This window comes from Pongo abelii, chromosome 1 (assembly GCF_028885655.2).
Source record: "Pongo abelii isolate AG06213 chromosome 1, NHGRI_mPonAbe1-v2.0_pri, whole genome shotgun sequence".
Taxonomy (NCBI): Eukaryota; Metazoa; Chordata; class Mammalia; order Primates; family Hominidae; genus Pongo; species Pongo abelii.
This window is the reverse complement of record NC_071985.2, coordinates 69,962,418-69,984,421: the sequence shown is the minus strand read 5'-3', so window position 1 is coordinate 69,984,421 and position 22,004 is coordinate 69,962,418. Positions and strand designations below refer to the sequence as shown.

At 40.3% G+C, this 22,004-nt stretch overlaps 1 protein-coding gene across 11 annotated transcripts in view; it reads left to right on the top strand.

Annotated features, from left to right (window-relative positions):
* Window positions 1-3,004: 3,004 nt before the first annotated feature.
* CEP350 (centrosomal protein 350) overlaps window positions 3,005-22,004 on the top strand; it is a 161,097-nt gene continuing 142,097 nt past the window's right edge. For 5 of the 11 annotated variants that reach the window (XM_024251622.3, XM_054550485.2, XM_054550458.2 and 2 more), the window contains exon 1: window positions 3,005-4,993. Coding sequence is in view for 7 of the 11 variants with exons in the window: in XM_054550485.2 (XP_054406460.1) it covers window positions 4,955-4,993 (39 nt within the window). In the remaining 4 variants the exon portion in view is untranslated. Of the gene's footprint in view, window positions 5,276-22,004 lie in introns of all 11 variants that reach the window. The other 6 variants (XM_063716813.1, XM_063716811.1, XM_063716820.1 and 3 more) reach the window with 2 other exon arrangements.

Below are 22,004 nucleotides of genomic sequence, written 5' to 3'. Positions count from 1 at the left end.
ACACAGCTTTATGGATATATACTTCACATATCATACAATTCACCCATTTAAAGCATACAATTGAATGGGTCTTAGTATGTTCACAGAGTTGTGCAACCGTTGCCATTATCAATTTTAGAACATTTTCATCACATAAAAAAGAAACTCTGGGGCCGGGCACAGTGGCTCATGCCTGTAATCCCAGCACTTTGGGAGGCTGAGGCAGGCGGATCACCTGAGGCTGGGAGTTCGAGACCAGCGTGACCAACATGGAGAAACCCCATCTCTACTAAAAATACAAAATTAGCCGGGTGTGGTGGTGCATGCCTGTAATCCCAGCTACTTGGGAGGCTGAGGCAGGAGAATAACTTGAACCCAGGAGGCAGAGGTTGCAGTGAGCCGAGATTGCACCATTGCACTCCAGCCTGGGCAACAGGAGTGAAACTCTGTCTAAAAAAAAAAAAAGAAGAAAAGAAAAAGAAAGACCAGGCACAGTGGCTCATGCCTGTAATCCCAGCACTTTGGGAGGCTGAGGTGGGCAGATCACCTGAGGTCAGGAGTTCAAGACCAGCCTGGACAACATGGGGAAACCTCGTCTTTACAAAAATACAAAAATTCGTAGGGCATGATGGCGGATAGTATGTAATCCCAGCTACTCAGGAAGCTGAAGCGGAAGAATCGCTTGAACCTGGGGGGCAGAGGTTGCAGTGAGCTGAGATCGTGCCACTGCACTCCAGACTGGGCGACAGAGCGAGACTCCCTCTCAAAAGGAAACTCCATAACCACTAGTAGTCATTTCCCATTTCTCCTCCCCTCCCCTATGTCTATTCCACTTCTCGGCCCCAGGCAATCACTTATCTACCTTCTGTCTCTATGTATTTGTATATTCTGAACACATTTTATATTCTCCTACATGTGTTATTTCTTTTCTTACACAACCCAGTGAGGTAGGTACCATTGCAATCTCCACTACACAGAAGTGGAAACTGAGTCACGAAGAGGTTAAGTACCCTGACCAAAGTTATATGGCTAGTAAGTAGCTCAGCCAGGCTTTATTTATTTATTTATCTGAGACAGAGTCTCACTCCATCACCCAGGCCGGAGTGCAGTGGTGCAATCTTGGCATCCTCTGCCTCCTGGGTTCAAGCGATTCTCATGCCGCAGCCTGCCAAGTAGCTGGGACTACAGGCGTTCACCACCATGCCCGGCTAATTTTTCGTATTTTTGGTAGAGATAGGGTTTCATTATGTTGGCCAGTCTGGTCTCGAACTCCTGCCTTCAAGTGATCCACCCACCCTGGCCTCCCAAAGTGCTGGGATTATAGGGGTGAGCCACCACACCCGGCCTCAGCCAAGGTTTAAACCCAGAATTTAAATTCTAGGTGAATAGTTATGTTTTCTTTCCTGGGAATGCAAAATTTGATATTGATCTCTAGACAACGAATTAAGAAATAGACAGATATAGCTTTGGCGATGTAATGTCATTCACTATGTGCAGAATTCATGCTTTTAATCCACTATGAAGGAGACAAAGGTCCTTAGAATCTAACATGATCATGATGTATAAGATACACGCAGAACTACTGATAGTAGATACCGCTCTATGCAGGAGACACAGCATCACACAGTTCAGGGGTGGAAGAGCATCTGGAAAGTATAAGCAATCAAGGATTTTTTTCTGTAGTAGTTAGCTTCTCAGTTGGCACTTAGAGAATGTGGCAGAAATTGCGAGCTGGGGTAGTATGTGTTCCAGGTTAGGGAACAAAGGCCTAGAGGTAGGAATGAACAGGTTATTTCTCAGATCCAGTGTGGCTTGAATGTAACATTCTCAGTCAGTGTATTACTTCCCATTTCGTGATATTAGCTACCGTTTATTTCTGTCTTTTAATGTCAAGCTCTTGACAGATATTATTTCTAATCTTTAAGACAACCCTACAGGGTAGATATCATTAGCCTTGATATAGACAAGAAGATTGAGGTTCTTGAGGGGTCATAGGGCAAGTAAGTGATAGAGCCAAGATTTGAATAAGTGTCTTTCTGATGTCACATTCCTGCCCTTTCTACTTTATTGGGCTGTCTTACTTAAGGGAGATGGAAAGTTAGGTTGGTGCCATACTGAGAAAAGCCTTGATGGCTGAGGCGAAAAGTTTTTACTTACCTTGGCAGGTAGAGACAAAACTCAAGCTGAACTGTGGAAATACTACCATAATCATTTGGGCAGTAGAAATGACAGTCTAAATTAGGAGGGCAGTGGTGCAATCAGACAAAAGGGAAGTACATATAAGAAATATGCATCAGTGGTATTTAGAGACTTAATAACTGACTGGGTGGGAGCAAGGCGTACAGAGGAGTATATAATATTTCTGAAACCTTCGTTCTCTTAGTTCTCAGAAGAGTGTTCTGTGACGGCCATGAACAGAAATACAGGGGAAAAGAGGAGAAGTTGGCTTTGTGAGACTGAGGGAGGAAAAATGATAAGCTTAATTTGGGAGCTGAAGGTGCTGGTGACTTCTGTATCTATGTGAAGATGGGTAACAGGTAATTGGAGATTTAGTCTAGGGCCAAGATCCAGTTATCCAAAGAGTGGTGAGAGTCAAGGCCATAGTAATCAACAAAGAATATAAAGAAAAATCCAATCTTAGTGTCTACTAAAAAGTAGGAGAAACAAGGGAGCCATATTAAACACCTATTACCGGCCTAACACTGTGGAGACGTCTGGGAAGGGCGACAAACCTTTTCACAGTAAACCTCCAATCTTGTTCCAGAGATTAATTACTCTCATGAAACTATATGCAACTAGTACAAAACTTGATAGACTCAAGGGCCAATCTGTAGGGTAAACACAAGAGTAACAGGATATTAGAAAAGAAAGACATTGATGTGCTTGGGGAATTTAGGAGGCGAGGAGAAGACAGACCAACACAAGGTATAAGAAGTAGAAATTGTTCATAGGCTGATACCAGGGTAACCCTGCTCTGAGCACAGTGACAGAACTTTGGTGTTTTCTCTGTTGCCAAGGGGATAGCATGGGGCTGAAAAAGTATAAACAGGCTTTGGGGTAAAGCAGATCCCAAATCTTACAGCTCCCTTTTATTGATGGTATAAAATTGGGCAAATTACTTAGCTTTTTGAGTACTTGTTTCTTTTTCTTTCTTTCCTTCTTTTTGAGAGGGAGTCTCACTCTGTTGCCCAGGCTGGAGTGCAGTGGTGCGATCTCGGGTCACTGAAACCTCCGCCCTCCAGGTTCAAGCGATTCTTCTGCCTCGGCCTCCCGAGTAGCTGGGATTACAGGCACCCGCCACCACGCCCGGCTAATTTTTGTATTTTTACTAGAGACGGGGTTTCACCATCTTGGCCAGGCTGGTTTTGTACTCCTGACCTTGTGATCCACCCACCTCGGCCCCGCAAAGTGCTGAGATTACAGGAGTGAGCCACCGTGACCGGCCAGTACGTGTTTCTTCGTTTTAAAAAAGTGAGTATATTTAATAAGGTGGTTGTTTACATTCAGTAAAATAATGCATGAAAAGCATCTAACACAGGGCTTTAAAAAGCAAGACTGGGCAAAACCTAAATAACATTTTTCTTATGTTGTCTTTTTTGCTACCACTTGCACCATACGATTACCCACATTTCCTGTCCCCTCCAGTGCAGCTTCCTGGAGACATTTCACACGTATGCAGGACTTCTGTACATCCTACTCAGGCACAGCTGTAGGCCCTACAAAGAGGGACCATTTACTGCCTCCTGCTGTCATTGATATTCGACAAACATTTATTGAGCACCTACAATGTCCTAGTTACTGTGCTAGGCCATTTTGGGGTATAGAGAGATAAAACAGATCTTAAAGTCTTCACGACACTTAAAGATGAGAAACAGTCTCTGGGTAAATAACTATCGGAGTTCAGAAGGTGGACAGAAGTGGTGGGCGGCGGGTCTGTGTGCAGTGAGCACCTAGCGGAAGGTGGCATTATTTGCAGAAGAGAGGTCCTTTAAGCCAAGTCTTGACAGATGATTTCACCACGCGGAGATTGGGAAACGAGGACAAAGATATGAGAAGATATGTTGGCCACAGAGAGCCTCTCAAAGCACTGTTATAGCAAAGCCAATACTTAATGGGAGGAAACTCCGTTTTACTTGCGTGGAGTCTTAAGTCATTAGATGCATGCTAAACAGAACTGTAACCCTCGCGAATAAAACGGCCACAGTGACAGCAGTGGGTAACGGCAGAGCTGCAACTACTCTGACAGGGGTGACGACTTATTTGGACGAGAATTGGTGAAACATTGTAAACTCTCAGAAGCTGCCGTTTCCAGACTTTGAGTTCATTCTTGTCAAATCCCCAGCTTGTTTTCTCAGCCCGGGGTGAAATGAGCAGCCAAAAGGCCCAATGAGTGTCAAAGCGAAAGGGCAGAGGTGGTCTCTTCTGCGCATATACCTTGGCTCCTCCGGAGTCCTAAGTTTAAACTTCGACACACCAAACATGGCTTCCTCGCGGTTCCGCTCCTTGTTTTATTTCGCTCCCACCTTTCGGCCACACTCAACATGGCCCTAACCGAAGGTTGGCATGCCTGTGGCACTGTCTCGGGACAGTTCTCGCGAGGTTTGCCTGGGCCCGACTGCTCCCGCCCTGCCTCGCGCCGCCGCCACAGCCACTGCCGCTGGCGCCGCTCCTCCTCCGTGTCAGTTGTTGGGCTGTAATGGCGACTGGGCCGCCCCTGCCGAAGTGACTCCCGGGCCGGGGATCGGGGCCAGACCTGCGCCAGAGAGAACTGCAGAGAGCCGCAGCTCGGGGGGTGGCTTGCCCTGGGGGAGGGGAGGCAGCCTTTCCGCCTCGTCTTCCTTCCCAGCGGACCGGCGGATCCCCGGAGCCGGTGCGAGGCGGGCACCCGGTGCGTCCCCGGAGCGGGGAGGCCAGGCCGGGCAGCCCTGGGGCCGGTCGGGGCGGCGTCACTGCACCCTCCGCCAGGCTCCGCGGGATGCACCGTGGGAGCCGAGGGCGGAGGCGACACTCTCAGGTGAGCTCCGGTAGGACCTGGCTGGGACCGCGGAGTCTCGCTCAGCCTCAACTGTCTCTGTCCGCGGTCCCGGGTCCCCGGTGGCGGCGAGAGAGGCGGGGCCGGGCGCGGAGAGTCTTGGCCCTCCCTGCTTGGCGTCCCCCTTGGGGAACCTCCCTGGGTTCTGAGGCTTTTCGGGGACCTAGGTTTCGGGTCCCACCAGTGCCTGCTGAAGACGGAATTTCCTTCCTTACCTGCCAGGGTCCTCCCGCCTCCTCCGCCCCTCCTCTAGCCTGCAAAGAGGTAAGATATCTCTAGCCTTTGCTCCCCGGAGAAGTGTCCCTTTTTCATTTGGCGATCAGGCATATTTGGGGAGATTCCGGGGACTGGCTCCAGTGGCAGGGATGATCAGTTTCTGTTCCTTTTCAGTGGGGATCACATTCTCAAGTATAGGGAAAACTTTGATCTACTCTAGTCTAGCGGCTGCTGAAGGTAGTCTACCGGTTTATTCACAGATAATTTGGGGATTTAAAAAGCATTATGTTTTGGAGGTTGTCAGTATTTTCCTCTGCCTTTTACGTGCAGCTCAACATGCTAAGTAATATTTAGCTAATGTCACAAGATATGAATTGGAATTTGCCTGGATTTTAAATATTCAGAAAGTTGCACATAGGCATAGATTTTAATGTTTTAATGCAGTAGCAAATCCTTCATATGGGAAAAAGCAGGTTGTCAGAAATAGTGATCAATATCCATGTACTCCACCTGATTGTTTTGTTTTGATGGTGATCCTTGTTTTGAATTTGGGGAAGTCGTTATTGTTGCCATGTTAACGATACCTCCTGCCCTGTATTTGAAGAGTTTTAAAAGAAAGACTATCTTTGGCAGAGCTAGTAACAACCTGAAAAGTTCTGTAGAAACAATGATAAAATACTAAAAGTTGCCCTCCATTCAGAAAATTTCTTAGTTTAATAAATTGTTTTTAAACAAGGAAATGCACTGCTAATGACATGGAATTGTGACTTTGAGGGATTGTTAGACCCATGCTGGAAGTTGCTTCAAAGTCATGGGCATATAATAATTAGTTTCGGTGTGCTAAATTGACAAATTTTATTTAATGTAATGAAATAAATCTGAATCATTTGAACTGTCAGTGCATTAAATTTAAGATACTGTAATCTGAAAATAAACTTCAAGCTAGAATACATTGTATGTGTGGATAAATACATGTGTATCTCTGTATCTCTTCATCTTCAGTAGCAGAATTTTGTGTATGTAGAGATGGCAAGTTATATATGTAAAAAATTTCATATGTATGTGAACATATTTCTTTGATTTTCTGAGATAAATTGGTGTGTGTGTCATGTAAGAGCGTTAATACTTAAACAACCAACCTTCTGTGGGGCAATCAATTTATGAATTATAAAGTTTTTGGATTTTTTCCTTCTGCTTCTGATTGTCAGTCTTTTGCCCATTTTATAACACTTCTACCGTATATGAGCAGAAGAAAGGAGATGAAGTACTGCTATAATCAATTTTATTTGTTAAATTGCTATAATTTATAGTGGGAGCAAAAAAGAAGTCTAAAATAACTGACATCAGTTTTTGGTGTGCTTCTATATACATTATTTTATTTAGTTTTCACAGTGATCTTGTGAAGTAGGTATGGCAGATATCCTTATTTTGCAGTCTTGGAAACTGACACACAAGGAAGATCATTTATGTGAATGCCTGTCATTTCTGCAGATAATCTGGAATTAGTTTTATTTTAAACTAAATATTAATATAGGTACTCTGGCATTTGGTGTTATTTTAAAATACTAAAAAATTATTCTGTTTTTGTTCCTTTTTACATGCCACTTGTCCCTTATGCTGATGATCGTCAGTTCTTTAAAAACATTAGTATTTTTATAACGTTTTGTTAATTATTGACAAGTCATGAATTATAATGGATCACTTTACTTCTTTATGTATATACTTTTTGCTTGAACAAGATTATTAAAGTGTAGTTCATTTATTGTCTTTCACTTTGTTTGGATACTCAGTTCTGTCATCTTTATTCTTTCAGTCATTTATACTCTTAGTTATGTAAAACAAACATTCAAGCCACGTGATCAGTAACATAACTGAAAAATAGTAATATCTTGATGATTTTATTGTTGAGACAACTGAAGATTTAAAAAGTTAATTCTCTGTGTATAATTGTGATTGTTATTTTTGCAACGTGAGGCAAATTTTAGTGTTTAAAAAAATCATCAGATTGCATAGTTTTTTTTTCTGTATTGATTTGTTGTTTTTGTTGTTCATTGTTATCATAAGTGTGATTTTACATTTACTTGTGGTTATTTTGAGTTATTCTTTGCCTTTCTCATCTGGTCTGTAAGTTCCATGATGGCAGAGATCCTTTAATCACTATTATGCACCCAGTGCCTAGCATATGGTAATACAGTCAATAAATACTAGTTGAAGAAATTGACTAAAGAACGGTCCCAGAATAATATTTTAAATGCAAAAGAAAACAAAAGACTAGTTCTTAGTTCCTAAGCACACCTCAACTCTTGGGAATATATTCCAGAGATATGCTCAAATTTGCTGGGTAGCAAGGGAATGACAGCCTGGGATTAAAAAGCCACTGGGAATAAGCCACAGTGGAAACTTTATTTACTATTTTAATGATTGGGCTAGGTGCTCTGCCAATAGTTATGGTAATTTAAAGAAAATATAAACTTTAAGACCCTAACCTGTTATACTAGTACTGTCATTATAGCCTTGTAATAACTTTAAGTCACTTCTTAATCTCAGCATTGGGAGTTTAAATTCTTCAAGGCCAGCTAGTCCAATTCCCATATTTTATACATAAGAAAACAGAGGGTTGTATAGGGGCGATATCTCATGCATAGCTGATTCCATAACTGGGAGAAGAATCCATTGCACAGCTGCTAAGTCTACATTCGTTTAATATGTCAGATAATTATAAAATCAGAACATAATTGTGATCAACCAGGCAGTCTATTCAGTAGTAATTAAAAACTCAAAATGGGCTTTTTTTTCATGAATCCGAAGTGTTAACTTAAAAATGAATCTGAACCCTTTCCTCTGTAATTGGGACTATAAATTGATACCATTGGAGCCACCTTCTGGAAGGAAATTTGGCATTTCCTATCAAAGTTAAAAGTATATATATTGTTTGATAGAATCATTTCCTGCTTAAAAGTTTATCTTACATAAATTTTAACAGCATAGGAATTCTATAAGAATGTTTATATTAGCATTATTTCAAGATGTCAATAACATTTATAAATAATTTTCAAATGTCCTAAATGTCTATTGGTAGGCTAATAGTTAAAAGTCTAGTATATTTATGCTGTGAATTACTATGCAGTTGTTAACAGGTTTCAGGGTATCTATATTTACTTCATGAGCAGCAGCTGAGCATATCTTTCAGCTCCTGGGACCATGCGGTGGACCTTCTGGGTTCAAAACCTAACTGCGCTACTTTCTAGCTGTGACTCTTGGTGAATTACTTAAAGTCAACTATAAATTGGATATACTAGTAGTTCTCATGTTACAGGGGTACCACGAGAATTAAATGAGTTAACACTTAGGCCCTAAGTAAGCATTAATAAGCACCACATAAGTGTTTGCTGTTACTATTATGTATTGACTTGGAAGAATGTTCATGATATAAAATTAAGTGAAAAAATAAGTTGCACTATACTATAGAATATGATTTATTTAAAAAACACATAGACAAATAAATGTAGTTTTGTTTTCATTTTGCATGTGAATAGAAAAAGGTCTATAAGGATAGACATTAAACCGTTAAACATGTTATTCCTGAGGGAGTGGATGACTTTTCTTTTTTACTTTAGACATTTTTGTATGGTTTTATTGTAAGAATCACTTTTATAATTTTTGAAACTTTTTTCTAAAAAAATTGAAGTAAATTTTTTCTTCTATTAAATAGTGATATAAATGTATTTTTGAATGTGATTTTTAGAGATCTACACATTTCATCAACAGAGTATCTCATAATTAGATCCTGTGTCAAAACATTTGTTGATGGAAGGGCTGGGACTTGGTGGCTCACGCCTGTAATCCCAGCTCTTAGAGAGGCCAAGGCGAGTGGGTCACTTGAGGTCAGGAGTTCGAGACCGGCCTGGCCAACATGGTGAAACCCGTCTCTACTAAAAATACGAAAACTAGCAAGGCGTGGTGGCAGGCCTGTAATCCCAGCTACTGGGGAGGCCAAGGCAGGAGAATTGCTTGAACCAGGGAGGTGGAGGTTGCAGCGAGCCAAGATTGTGCCACTGCACTGCAGCCTGCGCAACAGAGCAAGACTCCATCTCAAACAAACAAAACTTTTGTTGGCTGGGTGCGGTGTCTCATGCCTACAATCCCAGCACTTTGGGAGGCTGAGGCGGGCAGATCACCTGAGATTAGGAGCTTGAGACCAGCCTGGCCAACATAAGGAAACCCCATCTCACTAAAAATAAAAAACTAGCTGGGCATGGTGGCAGGCTCCTGTAATCCCAGCTACTGGGGAGGCTGAAGCAGAATTGCTTGAACCTGAGAGGCGGAGGTTGCAGTGAGCCAAGATTGCACCACTGCACTCCAGCCTAGGTGACAGAGAAGACTGTCTCGAAACAGACAAAGAAACAAAAAAACTTTTGTTGGCGGAAGGTTGAAATTTAGGAAAATCCCTAATAAATATATTTGTTTTTCTCCTAGCTTTGTAGCCTTAAGTCTTATTTCTTACTTTACAAAGTAAACCCGTAGGCTAGATCAGTGTTTCTTAAATCCAGTATTCCTAAACTGTGCACTGAAGTAAATCCTCACTTAATGTTGTCCATAAGTGCTTGGAAACTGCAACTTCTAAGACCCCAAACACCTCTAATATTAAACATTGAAATAAATGGGACCTATACATACATTTAAGAAATACTAAGAAAAGTCAAGATAATTACCCACTTATTTCAGTTCAGGATGGCAGGTGGCTGGAGCCTGTCCCGGCAAGTAGGGCACAAGTTAGGCTGCCATCCCATTGCAGGTAGCATTTACACACACACACACACACACACTCACACACTCACACACACACACACACACATTCACTCAGACTGGGAGCATTTAGACTTGCCAATTCATGTCAGTTCACCTAATGTGTGCACCTCTCTGATGTGGGAGGAAACTGGAGTATATAGAGAAAAGCCACACAGACATGGAGAGAACATGCAGACTCCACATAGATGGTAGTCCTGGTGGGGAATCAAAATTTTTTTCTCATCAAAATTGTAAAGAAATGATATTGAATGAAACTGTGTTATGGAGGACCTGCTGTACTGTGGAGCACCATAGTAACTCACCTGGACACTGTGCGTTATTTGAGAAATTTTAATGGAAACAGCAACATTGGATAGCTGTGGGATATTTGACATCTATAGGACACTGCTCAAACTACCAGTTTGAGATACCGCACAAGAGATTGTGTTCCATTGTTTTTGATGACACTATGTCTTCCGAACGCTAGGTTTTGGGAGTTTGCTGTGATAAAAAGCAAGTACTATGCGAAAATCAATTTGGAACAGGAAATGAAGGTGGTGGTGTCCAAAATGATTTCAAGATTTGAGAACTTGTGTAATATCTAGTAGGTACACACATCCTATTAAGTAGTTGTGGTAATTTAGTAATAAAAATATTTATTTCAATTTATACATATTTATTTTTCGAACTGCTACTAAGTTGGTAGGCTATAAATACTTTCTAGGTTGTGGACTTAACTACTTAGTAAATGGAACTGTTAGGTATTTTTTTGGCCTAGGGGTTGCATGAAAAAAATAACTGGCGTGCTGAGGGGTCTGTGAACTGAGAAAGTTTAGGAACCTCTTGAACTTTTGACCAGGACACCTATATATATTTTCCATGTTCTGTGCTCCCAAAGGTTGATTTTTTACATTTATCTTTATTTTTTATTTTTTTAAATAAAAAGAGTAGACGTGTGTTATACGTGTATGTGTATATATATAATGAAACAAAAATTTCACTTTTTAAAGTTTTACTTTAAAAAGCCCTCATGGCCAGGCGCGGTGGCTCATGCCTGTAATGCCAGCACTTTGGAAGGCCGAGGTAGGCAGATCACTTGAGGTCAGGAGTTCAAGACCAACCTGGCCAACGTGGTAAAACACCATCTCTACTAAAAATACAAAAAAATTAGCTTGGTGTGGTGGTGCGCACCTGTAATCCCAGTTACTCAGTAGGCTAAGGCAGGAGAATCACTTGAACCTGGGAGGCAGAGGTTGCAGTGAGCCGAGATCGCGCCACTGCACTCCAGCCAGGGCGACAGAGAGACTCTGTCTCAAAAATAAAATAAAATAAAATAAAGCACTCACTACTTTCAATACACCTGATATTTGCAAATCAATCCTATTTAGTTCCGTTAAAAAAATGCTAGCTCCAATCCACCATATTGTTTTGTTTTGTTTTGTTTTAATCTACTAACGGGTCATGACTATACACTTGATAACATGAGGCTGGTTGACTCCTGATGTCCAGCTTTAATACGGTTTGTTTCTCTGATTAGTTATACATGAAGTTAGACTACGCTTTAGCTTTTAATTTAGATTTGGGTTGTGGGGGATACACGTGCAGGTTTGTTACATGGGTATATTGCATCATTCTGAGGTTTGGGCTTCTATTGAACCTATCACTGAAATAGTGAACACAGTACCCAGTAGGTAGTTTTTCAACCTTTACCCCTTACCTGTTACTTCCCACCTTTTTTTTTGAGATGGAGTCTCACTCTGTCACCCAGGCTGGAGTGTAGTGGCTTGATCTAGGCTCATTGCAACTTCCACCTCCCAGGTTTAAGTGATTCTCCTGCCTCAGCCTCCCAAGTAGCTTGGACTACAGGTACGAGCCACCATGCCCGGCTAATTTTTTGTATTTTTAGGAGAGATGGGATTTCACCATGTTGGCCAGGCTGGTCTCGAACTTGTGAGCTCAAGTGATCTGCCCACCTTGGCCTCCCAAGGTATTGGTATTATAGGCATGAGCCACCATGCCTGGCCCTTTCCCACTTTTGGAATCCACAGTATCTTGTTTTCATCTTTATGTCTATATTTACCCATTGTTTAGACCCCACTTACAAGTGAGAAGGTGTGATGTTTGATTCTCTGTTTCTGCATTAATTTGCTTAGGATAATGACCTCCAGCTGCATCCATGTTGCTCCAAAGGACATTATTTCATTCATTTTAATGGCTACGTAGTATTCCACGGTGTATACGTACCACGTTTTCTTTATCTAATCTACTGGGTTTTTTTTGTTTGTTTGTTTTGTTTTGTTTTGTTTTTGAGACAGAGTCTTGCTCTGTTGCTCACGCTGGAGTGCAGTGTTGTGATCTTGGCTCACTGCAACTTCCGCCTCCTGGGTTCAAGCAATTCTCCTGCCTCAGCCTCCTGAGTAGCTGGGATTACAGGCACGCGCCACCATGCCTGGCTGATTTTTTATTTTTAGTAGAGATGGAGTTTCACTATGTTGGTCAGGCTGGTCTCAAACTGCTGACCTCATGATCTGCCCACCTCGGCCTCCCAAAGTGCTGGGATTACAGGCATGAGCCACTGCTCCTGGCCTATCTGATCTACTGTTGATAGGTACTTAGTTTGATTCCATGACTTTGCTGTTGTGAATAGTGCTGTGATAAATAGTGCAGTGTCTTTTTGATAGAATGATTTCTTTTCCTTTGGATAGATACCTAGTAGTGGGAATGCTGGGTCTAATGATAGTTCTAAGTTCTTTGAGAAATTCCCCTACTCTTTTCCACAGGAGTTGAACTAATTTATATTCCCACCAGCAGTGTATAATATTCCCTTTTCTCTGCATCCTTGTCATCTGTTATTTTTTAACTCTTTAATAATAGCCATTCTGACTGGTGTGAGATGGTGTCAGCATGGTTTTAATTTGTGTTTTCTTGATGATTAGTGATTCTGAGCATTTTTTTCATATGTTTGTTGGCCACTTGTGTGTCTTCTTTTGAGAAGTATCCATTTATGTCCATTGCTCACTTTTTAATGGAGTTATTTGTTTTTTTTTTTTCTTGTTCATTTGTTTAAGATTCCTTGTAGATTCTGGATCTTAGTCCTTTGCCAGATGTACAGTTGGCAAATATTTTTTTCCCATTCTTTAGGTTACCTCTTTACTTTGTTGGTTCTTTTGCTATGTAGAAGCTTTTTAGTTTAATTAAATCTTGTTTATCAATTTTTGTTTTGTTGCATTTGCCTTTGAGGTTTTAGTCATAAATTCTTTGCCTAAGCCAATGTGCAGAAGAGTTTTTCCTAGGTTTTTTAAAATAGGATCTTTATAGTTTGAGGTTTTATGTTTAAGTCTTAATATATCTTGAGTTATTTTTTGTATGTGGTGAAAGGTAGGGGGTCCAGTTTCATTCTTCTGCATACACTAGCCAGTTTTTTTGTTTTTGTTTTTTTGGGGTTTTTTTTCTTAGCACTGTTTATTGAATAGGTGTCCTTTCCCCATTTTTGCTTTTGTCAGCTTTGTTCAAGATCAACTGGTTATAGGTGTATGGCTTTATTTCTGGGTTCTCTATTCTGTTACATTGATATAGATGTCTGTTTTTGTATTGGTAACATGCTGTTTTGTTTAGTATAGCCTTGTAGTATAGTTTGAAGTTGGGTAATGTGATGCCTCTGGCTGTGTTCTTTTTGCTTGGCTATTCAGGCTCTTATTTGGTTCCATATGAATTTTAGAATTGTTTTTTCTAATTTGTGAATTAGTATGGTCATTTAAATTTTGATTCTTCCAATCCATGAGCATGGAATGTTTTTCCATTTGTTTGTGTCATCTGTTATTTCTTTCATCAGTGTTTTGTAGTTCCCCTTGTAGAAATCTTTCACCTCCCTGGTTAAATTTATTCCTGGGTATTTTATTTTTCATGTGGCTATTATAGATGGGATTGCATTTTTGATTTGGTTCTCAGCTTGAACATTATTGGCGTATAGAAATGCCACTGACTATTGTAAGTTGATTTTGCATCCTGAAACTTTACTGAAGTATTTTTCTTAGGTCTAGGAGTTTTTTGAAGGACTCTTTAGGGTTGAACAGAGATAATTTGAGTTTCTCTTTTCCTATATGGATGCCTTTTTTTTTAATTTTAATTTTCTGCCTGATTCCTGTGGGTAGGATGGAAAGTATTATGTTGAATGGGAGTGGTAAGAGTGGACATCCTTGTCTTGTTTCAGTTCATAGAGGGGATGCTTCTAACTTTTGTCCATTCAGTGTGATCTTGATTTTTTGGAGTAGTTTCGGTAAGATTGATACCAGATCTTCTTTGTTTGTCTGGTATAATCTGGCTGTGAATGCATCTGATCCAGGCCTTTTTTTGGTTTGTAGATTTGTTTTTATAACTGATTCAATTTTGTAAATTGTTATTGATCTGTTCAGGATTTCAGTTTCTTCCTGGTTCCATCTTGGGAGGTTGTGTGTTTCCAAGAATTTCTCCATTTCCTCTGGTTTTTCTAGTTTGTGCACATAAAGATGTTCATAGTAGTCTCTGAGGCTCTTTTATATTTTTGTGGTATGAGTTCTGTCACCTTTGTCATTTCTGATTATGCTTCTTAGGATCTTCTCACTTTTTTTTTTGTTAATTTACCTAGAGGTTTATCTATCTTGCTTATCCCTTCAAAGAACTAACTTCGTTCTGTTGATCCTTTGTATTTTTTTTTGTTGTTTGTTTGTTTGTTTTGGTCTCAATTAATTTAGTTCTGCTTTGATCTTAGTTACTTCTTTTTTTCTGCTAGCTTTGGGTTTAGTTTGTTCTTGTTTTTCTGGTTCCTTTAAGTTCAACTTTAAGTTGTCAGTTTGATATCTTACTGTCTTTTTGATATAGGCATTTAGTGCTATAAACTTTCCCCTTAACATTGCTTTTGCTGTATCCCAGAGGTTTTGGTATGTTTGTTTCTCTATTTTCATTTGTTTCAAAGAATTTTTTTATTTCTGCCTTAATTTGTTGTTTAACCAAAAGTTAGTTAGGAGCAAGTTGTTTAGTTTCCATGTATTTGTGGTTTTGAGAGTTCCTTTTGGTATTGATTTCTAATTTTATTCTACTGTAGTCTGATAATATGCTTGACATGATTTCATTTTTTAAGAATGTATTGAGACTTGCTTTATGACTGAGCTTGTGGTCATAAAGACCATGTTAGAGAATGTTCCATGTGCAGATGAGAGTGTATATTCTGTGATTTTTGGGTACAGTATTCTGTAGAAGTCTGTTAGGTCCGTTTGGTCAAGTGTCTAAGTCCAGAGTTTCTTTGTTAGTTTTCTACTTTGACGTTCTGTTTCTAATGTATATAGGCACATACATTTACAAATGGAAATCTCCTTTATAGATGTGAATTTCTTTTACAGAAGGATTTCAGAATAGCCAGCTAAATGCCAGAAAGGTGTATTTTAATTGGACAAGTGATCTTTTTTCTTTTTCTTTTCTTTTCTTTTTTTTTTTTTTTTTGAGGTAGAGTCTTACTCTTGTCGCCCAGGCTGGAGTGCAGTGGTGCAATCTCGGCTTACTGCAACCTCCGCCTCCTGGGTTCAAGCGATACTCCTGTCTCAGCCTCTTGAATAGCTGGGATTACAGGCGCCCGCCACCACACCTGGCTAATTTTTTTTTGTACTTTTAGTAGAGACGGGGTTTCACCATGTTGGCCAGGCTGGTCTTGAACTCCTGACCTCAGGTGATCCACTCTCCTTGGCCTCCCAAAGTGCTGGGATTACAGGCATGAGCCACTGTGCTCGGCCTACAGGTGATCTTTTTAACCTAGCTACTATTTCTTAGCTGAAATTACTAAGTTCAGGATGGAGCCCATTAAGGAATAGGGCAAAGAAAGCCTTCTCTGTACCTGGACTCAGCAAAAATAGATCTGAAAAAGGAGGAAGCTTACTTTACCTGGCTACCTACCTTTTATAAACACTATGTAGGATAACTTTCTTTTCACCTTCAGGGAAGAGTAGTAACAGAGCTGAAAGATTAGCAGATTTAATTTTTCTTATCAATTAGTTGCTTAAGCTTTTTATTTGCCTTCTATAAAAAGTCTTTTTTTAAAAAGCAATAAAAATATTGAAATCTTTTTAGAAGCTTCTGCACACCAACAGGCATCCCTAGATGAGACTGATTTGGGAGCCCTCATTTTCAAATGCACTTCTTAAAGTGCAGTGTTCATTTGGAATGTACCGTTGTGATTTTAAATTACCTTTAGTAAGATTTCATCATTTTTGTAAGCATTTGCTGCTTCTGAGGCCTAATAATAATGCATGTATAAGCTGGAAGTTGTAGTACTCAGGTCTTCAGAAATTAAGGATCCCATTTTTACCTTGAATAGCAGCTTTGGCCCTCAGATCCCTTTGATCAACTTAGCCAATGATTTTTCCCTCCCTAAGCATGCAACAACAATAAACAAAGGGGGCTAGAACACAAAAATCTATGCAAATTTCTGAAAGCTGAAATTGGTACCCCCTTCAGTATTATCATTTATACTAATTTCTATCTAAACCAGCCAGACATATGAGGCCTCTAACTAGATCCAAGATGGTTAGATACAGTTGGATCCTGGACCCAGTCTGATTTCTGTTGTAACTTCCAAACCTAGTTTGGATCAGAAATTTGCTCAAACTCTGATAGCTCAAATGCACACCGATGGAGCTTCAGAATCTGAGAGAGAACTTACCCACAATCTCCAGTTGCTTCGAGAGAGCAGTGGACAAAATGAGTCCAGTGGGTACCTTGCTTTGTCATTTGGTGTTCCTGGGAGTTGCTAGAAGCTTTAGTTTGGATCCCACTTCCGACACCATCTATTAAAATTAAAAACCTTAGATAAATTAAATTTAACAGAATTTGATTGAGCAAAGAAGAGTTCATAAATCAGCCAGCTTCCAAACCAGAATAGGTTCAGAGAGGCTCCTTAGACTACACTTTATACAATAGATCATCTCTGAAAATGTGTACAGTTGCTACATTTTTGTATGATAAGTTATTAAATGTTATAGAGCAATAATGATGTAAAGAAGACCTTTGTACAAATAGAAGGATATTTTTCCAAAGAGAAAATCTGATTTATCTTTGATTAGTTTGGGTTTTGGTGATTTTTTAAAAAAGCCATTTATAGTTTTTGTTGTTGTTAGTGGGCTTGTAGAAGTTGTTTCTGGAATTGTGGCACCCTCCTTTTTAAAAACTATATCTAAAAATCAGTGATGAGTAATAGTAGTAGCATTGGCTATAACTTAATAGGTTTCATTTCTTTCCTTTTTTTTTTTTTTTTTTTTTGAGACTGAGTCTCACTCTGTCGCCCAGGAAGGAGTACAGTAGCGTGATCTCAGCTCACTGCAACCTCCGCCTTCCAGGTTCAAGCAATTCTCCTGTCTCAGCCTCCCAAGTAGCTGGGATTACAGACATGCACCACCACGTCCAGCCAATTTTTGTATTTTTAATAGAGATGGGGTTTCACCATGTTGGCCAGGCTGGTCTCAATCTCCTGACCCCAGGTGATTGCCCACCTCGGCCTCTCAAAGTGCTGGTATTACAGGTGTAAGCTACCGAGCCCAGCTGGCTTCATTTCATTCATTATTTCATGTCTACATTTTAAAAGTGAAAATATTTTATGAAAGAATTTATTTTTAATTTTGAAATTGTTTTAAAATATAAAATACATATGCACACATATACTTATTTTTTTACGTGTTACCATGTAAGATATTTTCTGCCTAGGAATGTCTAACCTTTTCATGTTATATGAAATACCTGGCGTCATATGTGTATTTGTGCCTGTTTGCATTTAAGAATTGGATTCTGAGACTTATCAGTGGTACTGTCATTTGGCAAACAGGTCTGGAGCACTCAGTGTGGCTATATACTGTGCATGAACTAGGGATATAAAGAGGAATAAGACCAGGTGCCGTGGCTCACGCCTATAGTCCCAGCACTCTGGGAGGCCAAGGTGGGTGCATCACCTGAGGTCAGGAGGTTGAGACCAGCCTGGCCAACATGGCGAAACCCCATCTCTACTAAAAATACAAAAATTAGCTGGGCATGATAGTACGTGCCTGTAATCCCAGCTACTAGGGAGGCTGAGGCAAGAGAATTGCTTGATCCCGGGAGGTAGAGGTTGCAGTGAGCCGAGATTGCGCCACTGCACTCCAGCCTGGATGACAAGAGCAAGACTCTGTCTCCAAAAAAAAAAAAAAAAAAAGAGTAATAAAATATCTCTGCAGTTTTATGTAAGAGACAGATATGTAAATAATAGTACAGAGGGGTAAAGAGAATTGATAACATTCTGTGGATGGATTCATAAAGAGGAAGCAAGTATATTGCATTAAGGAGTCATTAAAGGCTTCCAATGAAAGAAAAATTGTTTCCATTTCCTTAAACAGCCTCTCAGTTGACTAAGTTATTGAATGTGGAAGGAGACTTTTGAAAATTATCTTGCTTTCCACGCTACCCAGAGAGGGGTGCATACAGTGTTGTTCTGGATTCCCATTGTAACTTAAAGGGAAAGTTTTACAATATCCAGAGGCCTTGATGTCCTTAAGTTCCTTGCAGGAGGAGCCCACTTAGATGGCACCAGCCTTGACTTCCAAATGGAACAGTACATCTATAAAAGGAAAAGTAATGGCATCTGCATCATAATAAATCTGAAGAGGACCTGAAAGAAGCTTCTGCTGGCAGCTCGTGCCATTGTTACCTTTGAAAACCCCGCTGATGTCAGTGTCGTATTCTCCAGAAATACTGGCCAGAAGGCTGTGTTGAAGTTTGCTGCTGCCACTGGAGCCACTCCAATTGCTGACCGCTTTACTCATGGAACCTTCACTAACCAGATCCAGGCAGCCTTCCGGGAGCCATGGCTTGTGGTGGTTTGACCACCAGCCTCTCACTGAAGCATCTTAAGTTAACCTACCTACCATTGCTGTGTGTAACACAGATTCTCCTTTGCGCTGTGTGGACATTGCCATCCCGTGCAACAATAAGGGAGCTCACTCAGTGGGTTTGATATGGTGGGTGCTGGCCCGGGAAGTTCTGTGTGTGTGTGCCACCATTTCCTGTGAACACCCGTGGGAAGTCATGCCTGATCTCTGCTTCTACAGAGATCCTGAAGAGACTGAAAAAGCAGAGCAGGCTGCTGCTGAAAATGCTGTGACCAAGGAAGAATTTTAGGGTGAATGGACTGTGTCAGCTCCGGAGTTTAACACTACTCAGCCTGAGGTTGCAGACTGGTCTGAGGGTGTGCAGGTGCCCTCTGTGCCTATTCAGCAGTTTCCTACTAAAGACTGGAGTGCTCAGAAGAGTGGTCTACAGCTCCCACTGTTCAGGCCACTGAATGGGTAGGAATAACCACTGAATGGTCTTAAGCTGTTCTTGCATGGACTCTTAAGCAACATGGAAACAGGGTTGATGGAAAATAAGCAGCAGTTTCTAAAAAAGACAAAAACAAATTATTTCTTTTTTCCTTGAAGTTTTCCTCAAAAAGTGATCAGTGTGTCTGCTTTAAAAAAAGAATTCAGAAACAGAAGCTGGGTGTGGTGGTGTGTGCCATAATCCCAGCTACTTGGGAGGCTGAAGTGGGAGGGTTGCTTGAGCCCAGGAATTCAACAAGACTAGCCTGGGCAACAATGAGACCCTGTCTTCTAAAAAATAAAAAAATATATACACTGAAAAATCTACTTCCTATCCTGGACCCTCACTTCCTCTCCTTGGAGTTAACTAATAGTAACACCTTCTTATGTATAAGGGAAAATTTTGTAGTGAAACTTTTATACTTTTAGGCAAAAAATAGTCCTGACTTGCAAACTATAAGACACCTTTTTGTAGACATATTCCTTGAAATTAATTTGGAAAAGTACTCAGGATAACTAGATAGTGACTAAGCAAAAGTGTAGGCCTATTTTTAGGGCTCCCCCCTTCTTTTGGTTATTCCTGGTCCTGTTTGCTGCCCTCAGCTCTCCTAAAATAAAAAACTATGGGTGTCTTGTTTACAAAGTTTAGCTCTTTGTTTCATCCGTGTGGGGCATTGTGTTCTCTTTTATCCTTACTCCGCTTCCTATGCTGCAAAGGCCAAAGTAGTACTAATGTTACATAGTATCTTCTGGATTTCCTGGATTACAGTAAGTCACTCAGTTTTTGTAAAAGTAGTTGTTGAGGTTTATATTTTATAAGTAGAAACAAGTCAGACTAAATTCTCAAGTTAGTGGTATATTAGACTATGTTATAGGAGTGTTGGTTATTCTGGAATTTACTTGGAACAGTGTAATAAATCTGCGTTATAACTGAGTATTTTCCCCTTTTTTCTATGCTGGTCCTTACTAAATTTACTATTTGTCCATTTTATGTTGAGGATAGATAGTAGGAATATTGCAGAGTTGTCTTTTCTTAATCTTTCAGTTAACCTTTTCTTAACCTATCATAGATCTGATATAGCTCAGAGAACTGAAATGTAGCAAAGGTGTGGGAAATATTCTAAGAGCCAGAATGAAGTCATTTTTTTCATCTTTTGTCCCTTAATGCCTGGCACTTAGTAGGAGGCCAATAAATATTGAGCAAAATGAAACTATGTGATTGAATGAAAACACTGTCAATACATGTGAAAGAAAAATTTGCTGTTAGAAGATAACTGAGAATTGGCTATTTCACAATGTCATCTTACATCTTACTTGTGTATACACACCACAGGTATAGAACACTGTTTCACAGATGTTTTGGTATAAGACTGCCTTATGCACTTGAGTTATGGAAGACTCAAAAAGATTTTGTTCATGTGGGATTTATCTGTTGATGTTTACTGTATATGAAATTTTCAGTGTACTTGTTAGTTTATTTAAAATAATGATAAACATATTACATGTTAAAATAATAACTTTTTGTTGTTGTTGTTTGTTTTTTTTTTGAAACAGAGTCTTGTTCTGTCGCCCAGGCCGGAGTGCAGCAGCGCAATCTCGGCTCATTGCAACCTCTGCCTCCCGGGTTTAAGCAATTCTGCTTCAGCCTCCCAAGTAGCTGGGACTACAGGCGCATGCCACCACACCCAGCTAATTTTTGTATTTTTAGTAGAGACTGGGTTTCACCATGTTGGCCTGGCTGGTCTCGAACTCCTGACTGCAGGTGATTCGCCTGCCTCAGCCTCCCAAAGTGCTGAGATTATAGGCGTGAGCCACTGCGCCCTGCCTTGTTTTGTTTTTAAGACAGGGTCTCATCCCATTGCCCAGGCTGGAGTGCAGTAGTGCAATCATAGCTCACTGCAGTTTTGACCTTTAAGGCTCAAGTGATCCTCCAACCTCAATCTCCTGAGTAGTGGGGACTACAGGTGCATGCCACCACACGTGGCTAATTAAAATTTTTTTTTTTTGTGGAGACTGGGTCTCACTGTGTTGTCCAGGCTGGTCTTGAACTCTTGGACTCAAGCAATCTTCCTATCTTGGCCTCCCAAAACGCTGGGATTACAGGCGTGACCCACTGCACCTGGGCTTAACATTTTTAAATGAAAAATAACTAACTGTATCTCAACAATAAAAAGCAGTGAGTGGCATTGTTTAACATTTTTCAACTCTTTTTAATGTCTGGTTTAATAGAAGACATCTGGATTCTCATATCTGCTTCTGTCTGCATTCAGTCTGCTGTGATATCATATGTCATGTGGCCTTTGGAAAACTCCATTGTACATTCATAAGAGAATGAGAATAAAAAAAGACAAAGTCTTAATATTATTATGGAAATAGTTTTGATTTCAAAGATGCTTCCTGAAAGAATGTGAGAGACTCTCAAAGATCCCTGAACCACACTTTGAGAACTGGTAGTATAGATTATAAATTCAGAGTAGAAAAGAACCTTACAGGTCATATGGTCATCTCTTATTGAGGTTACCTTTTCTTGTAGTTGTTTCTGGTTTATGCAGCTGGATGACTGAGATAAGGAATACCTCGTTTATTTTTTGTGGGATAATCGAGCTGGCTCTTGGAGATGGTGAGTTTGATGTGCCTTTCAG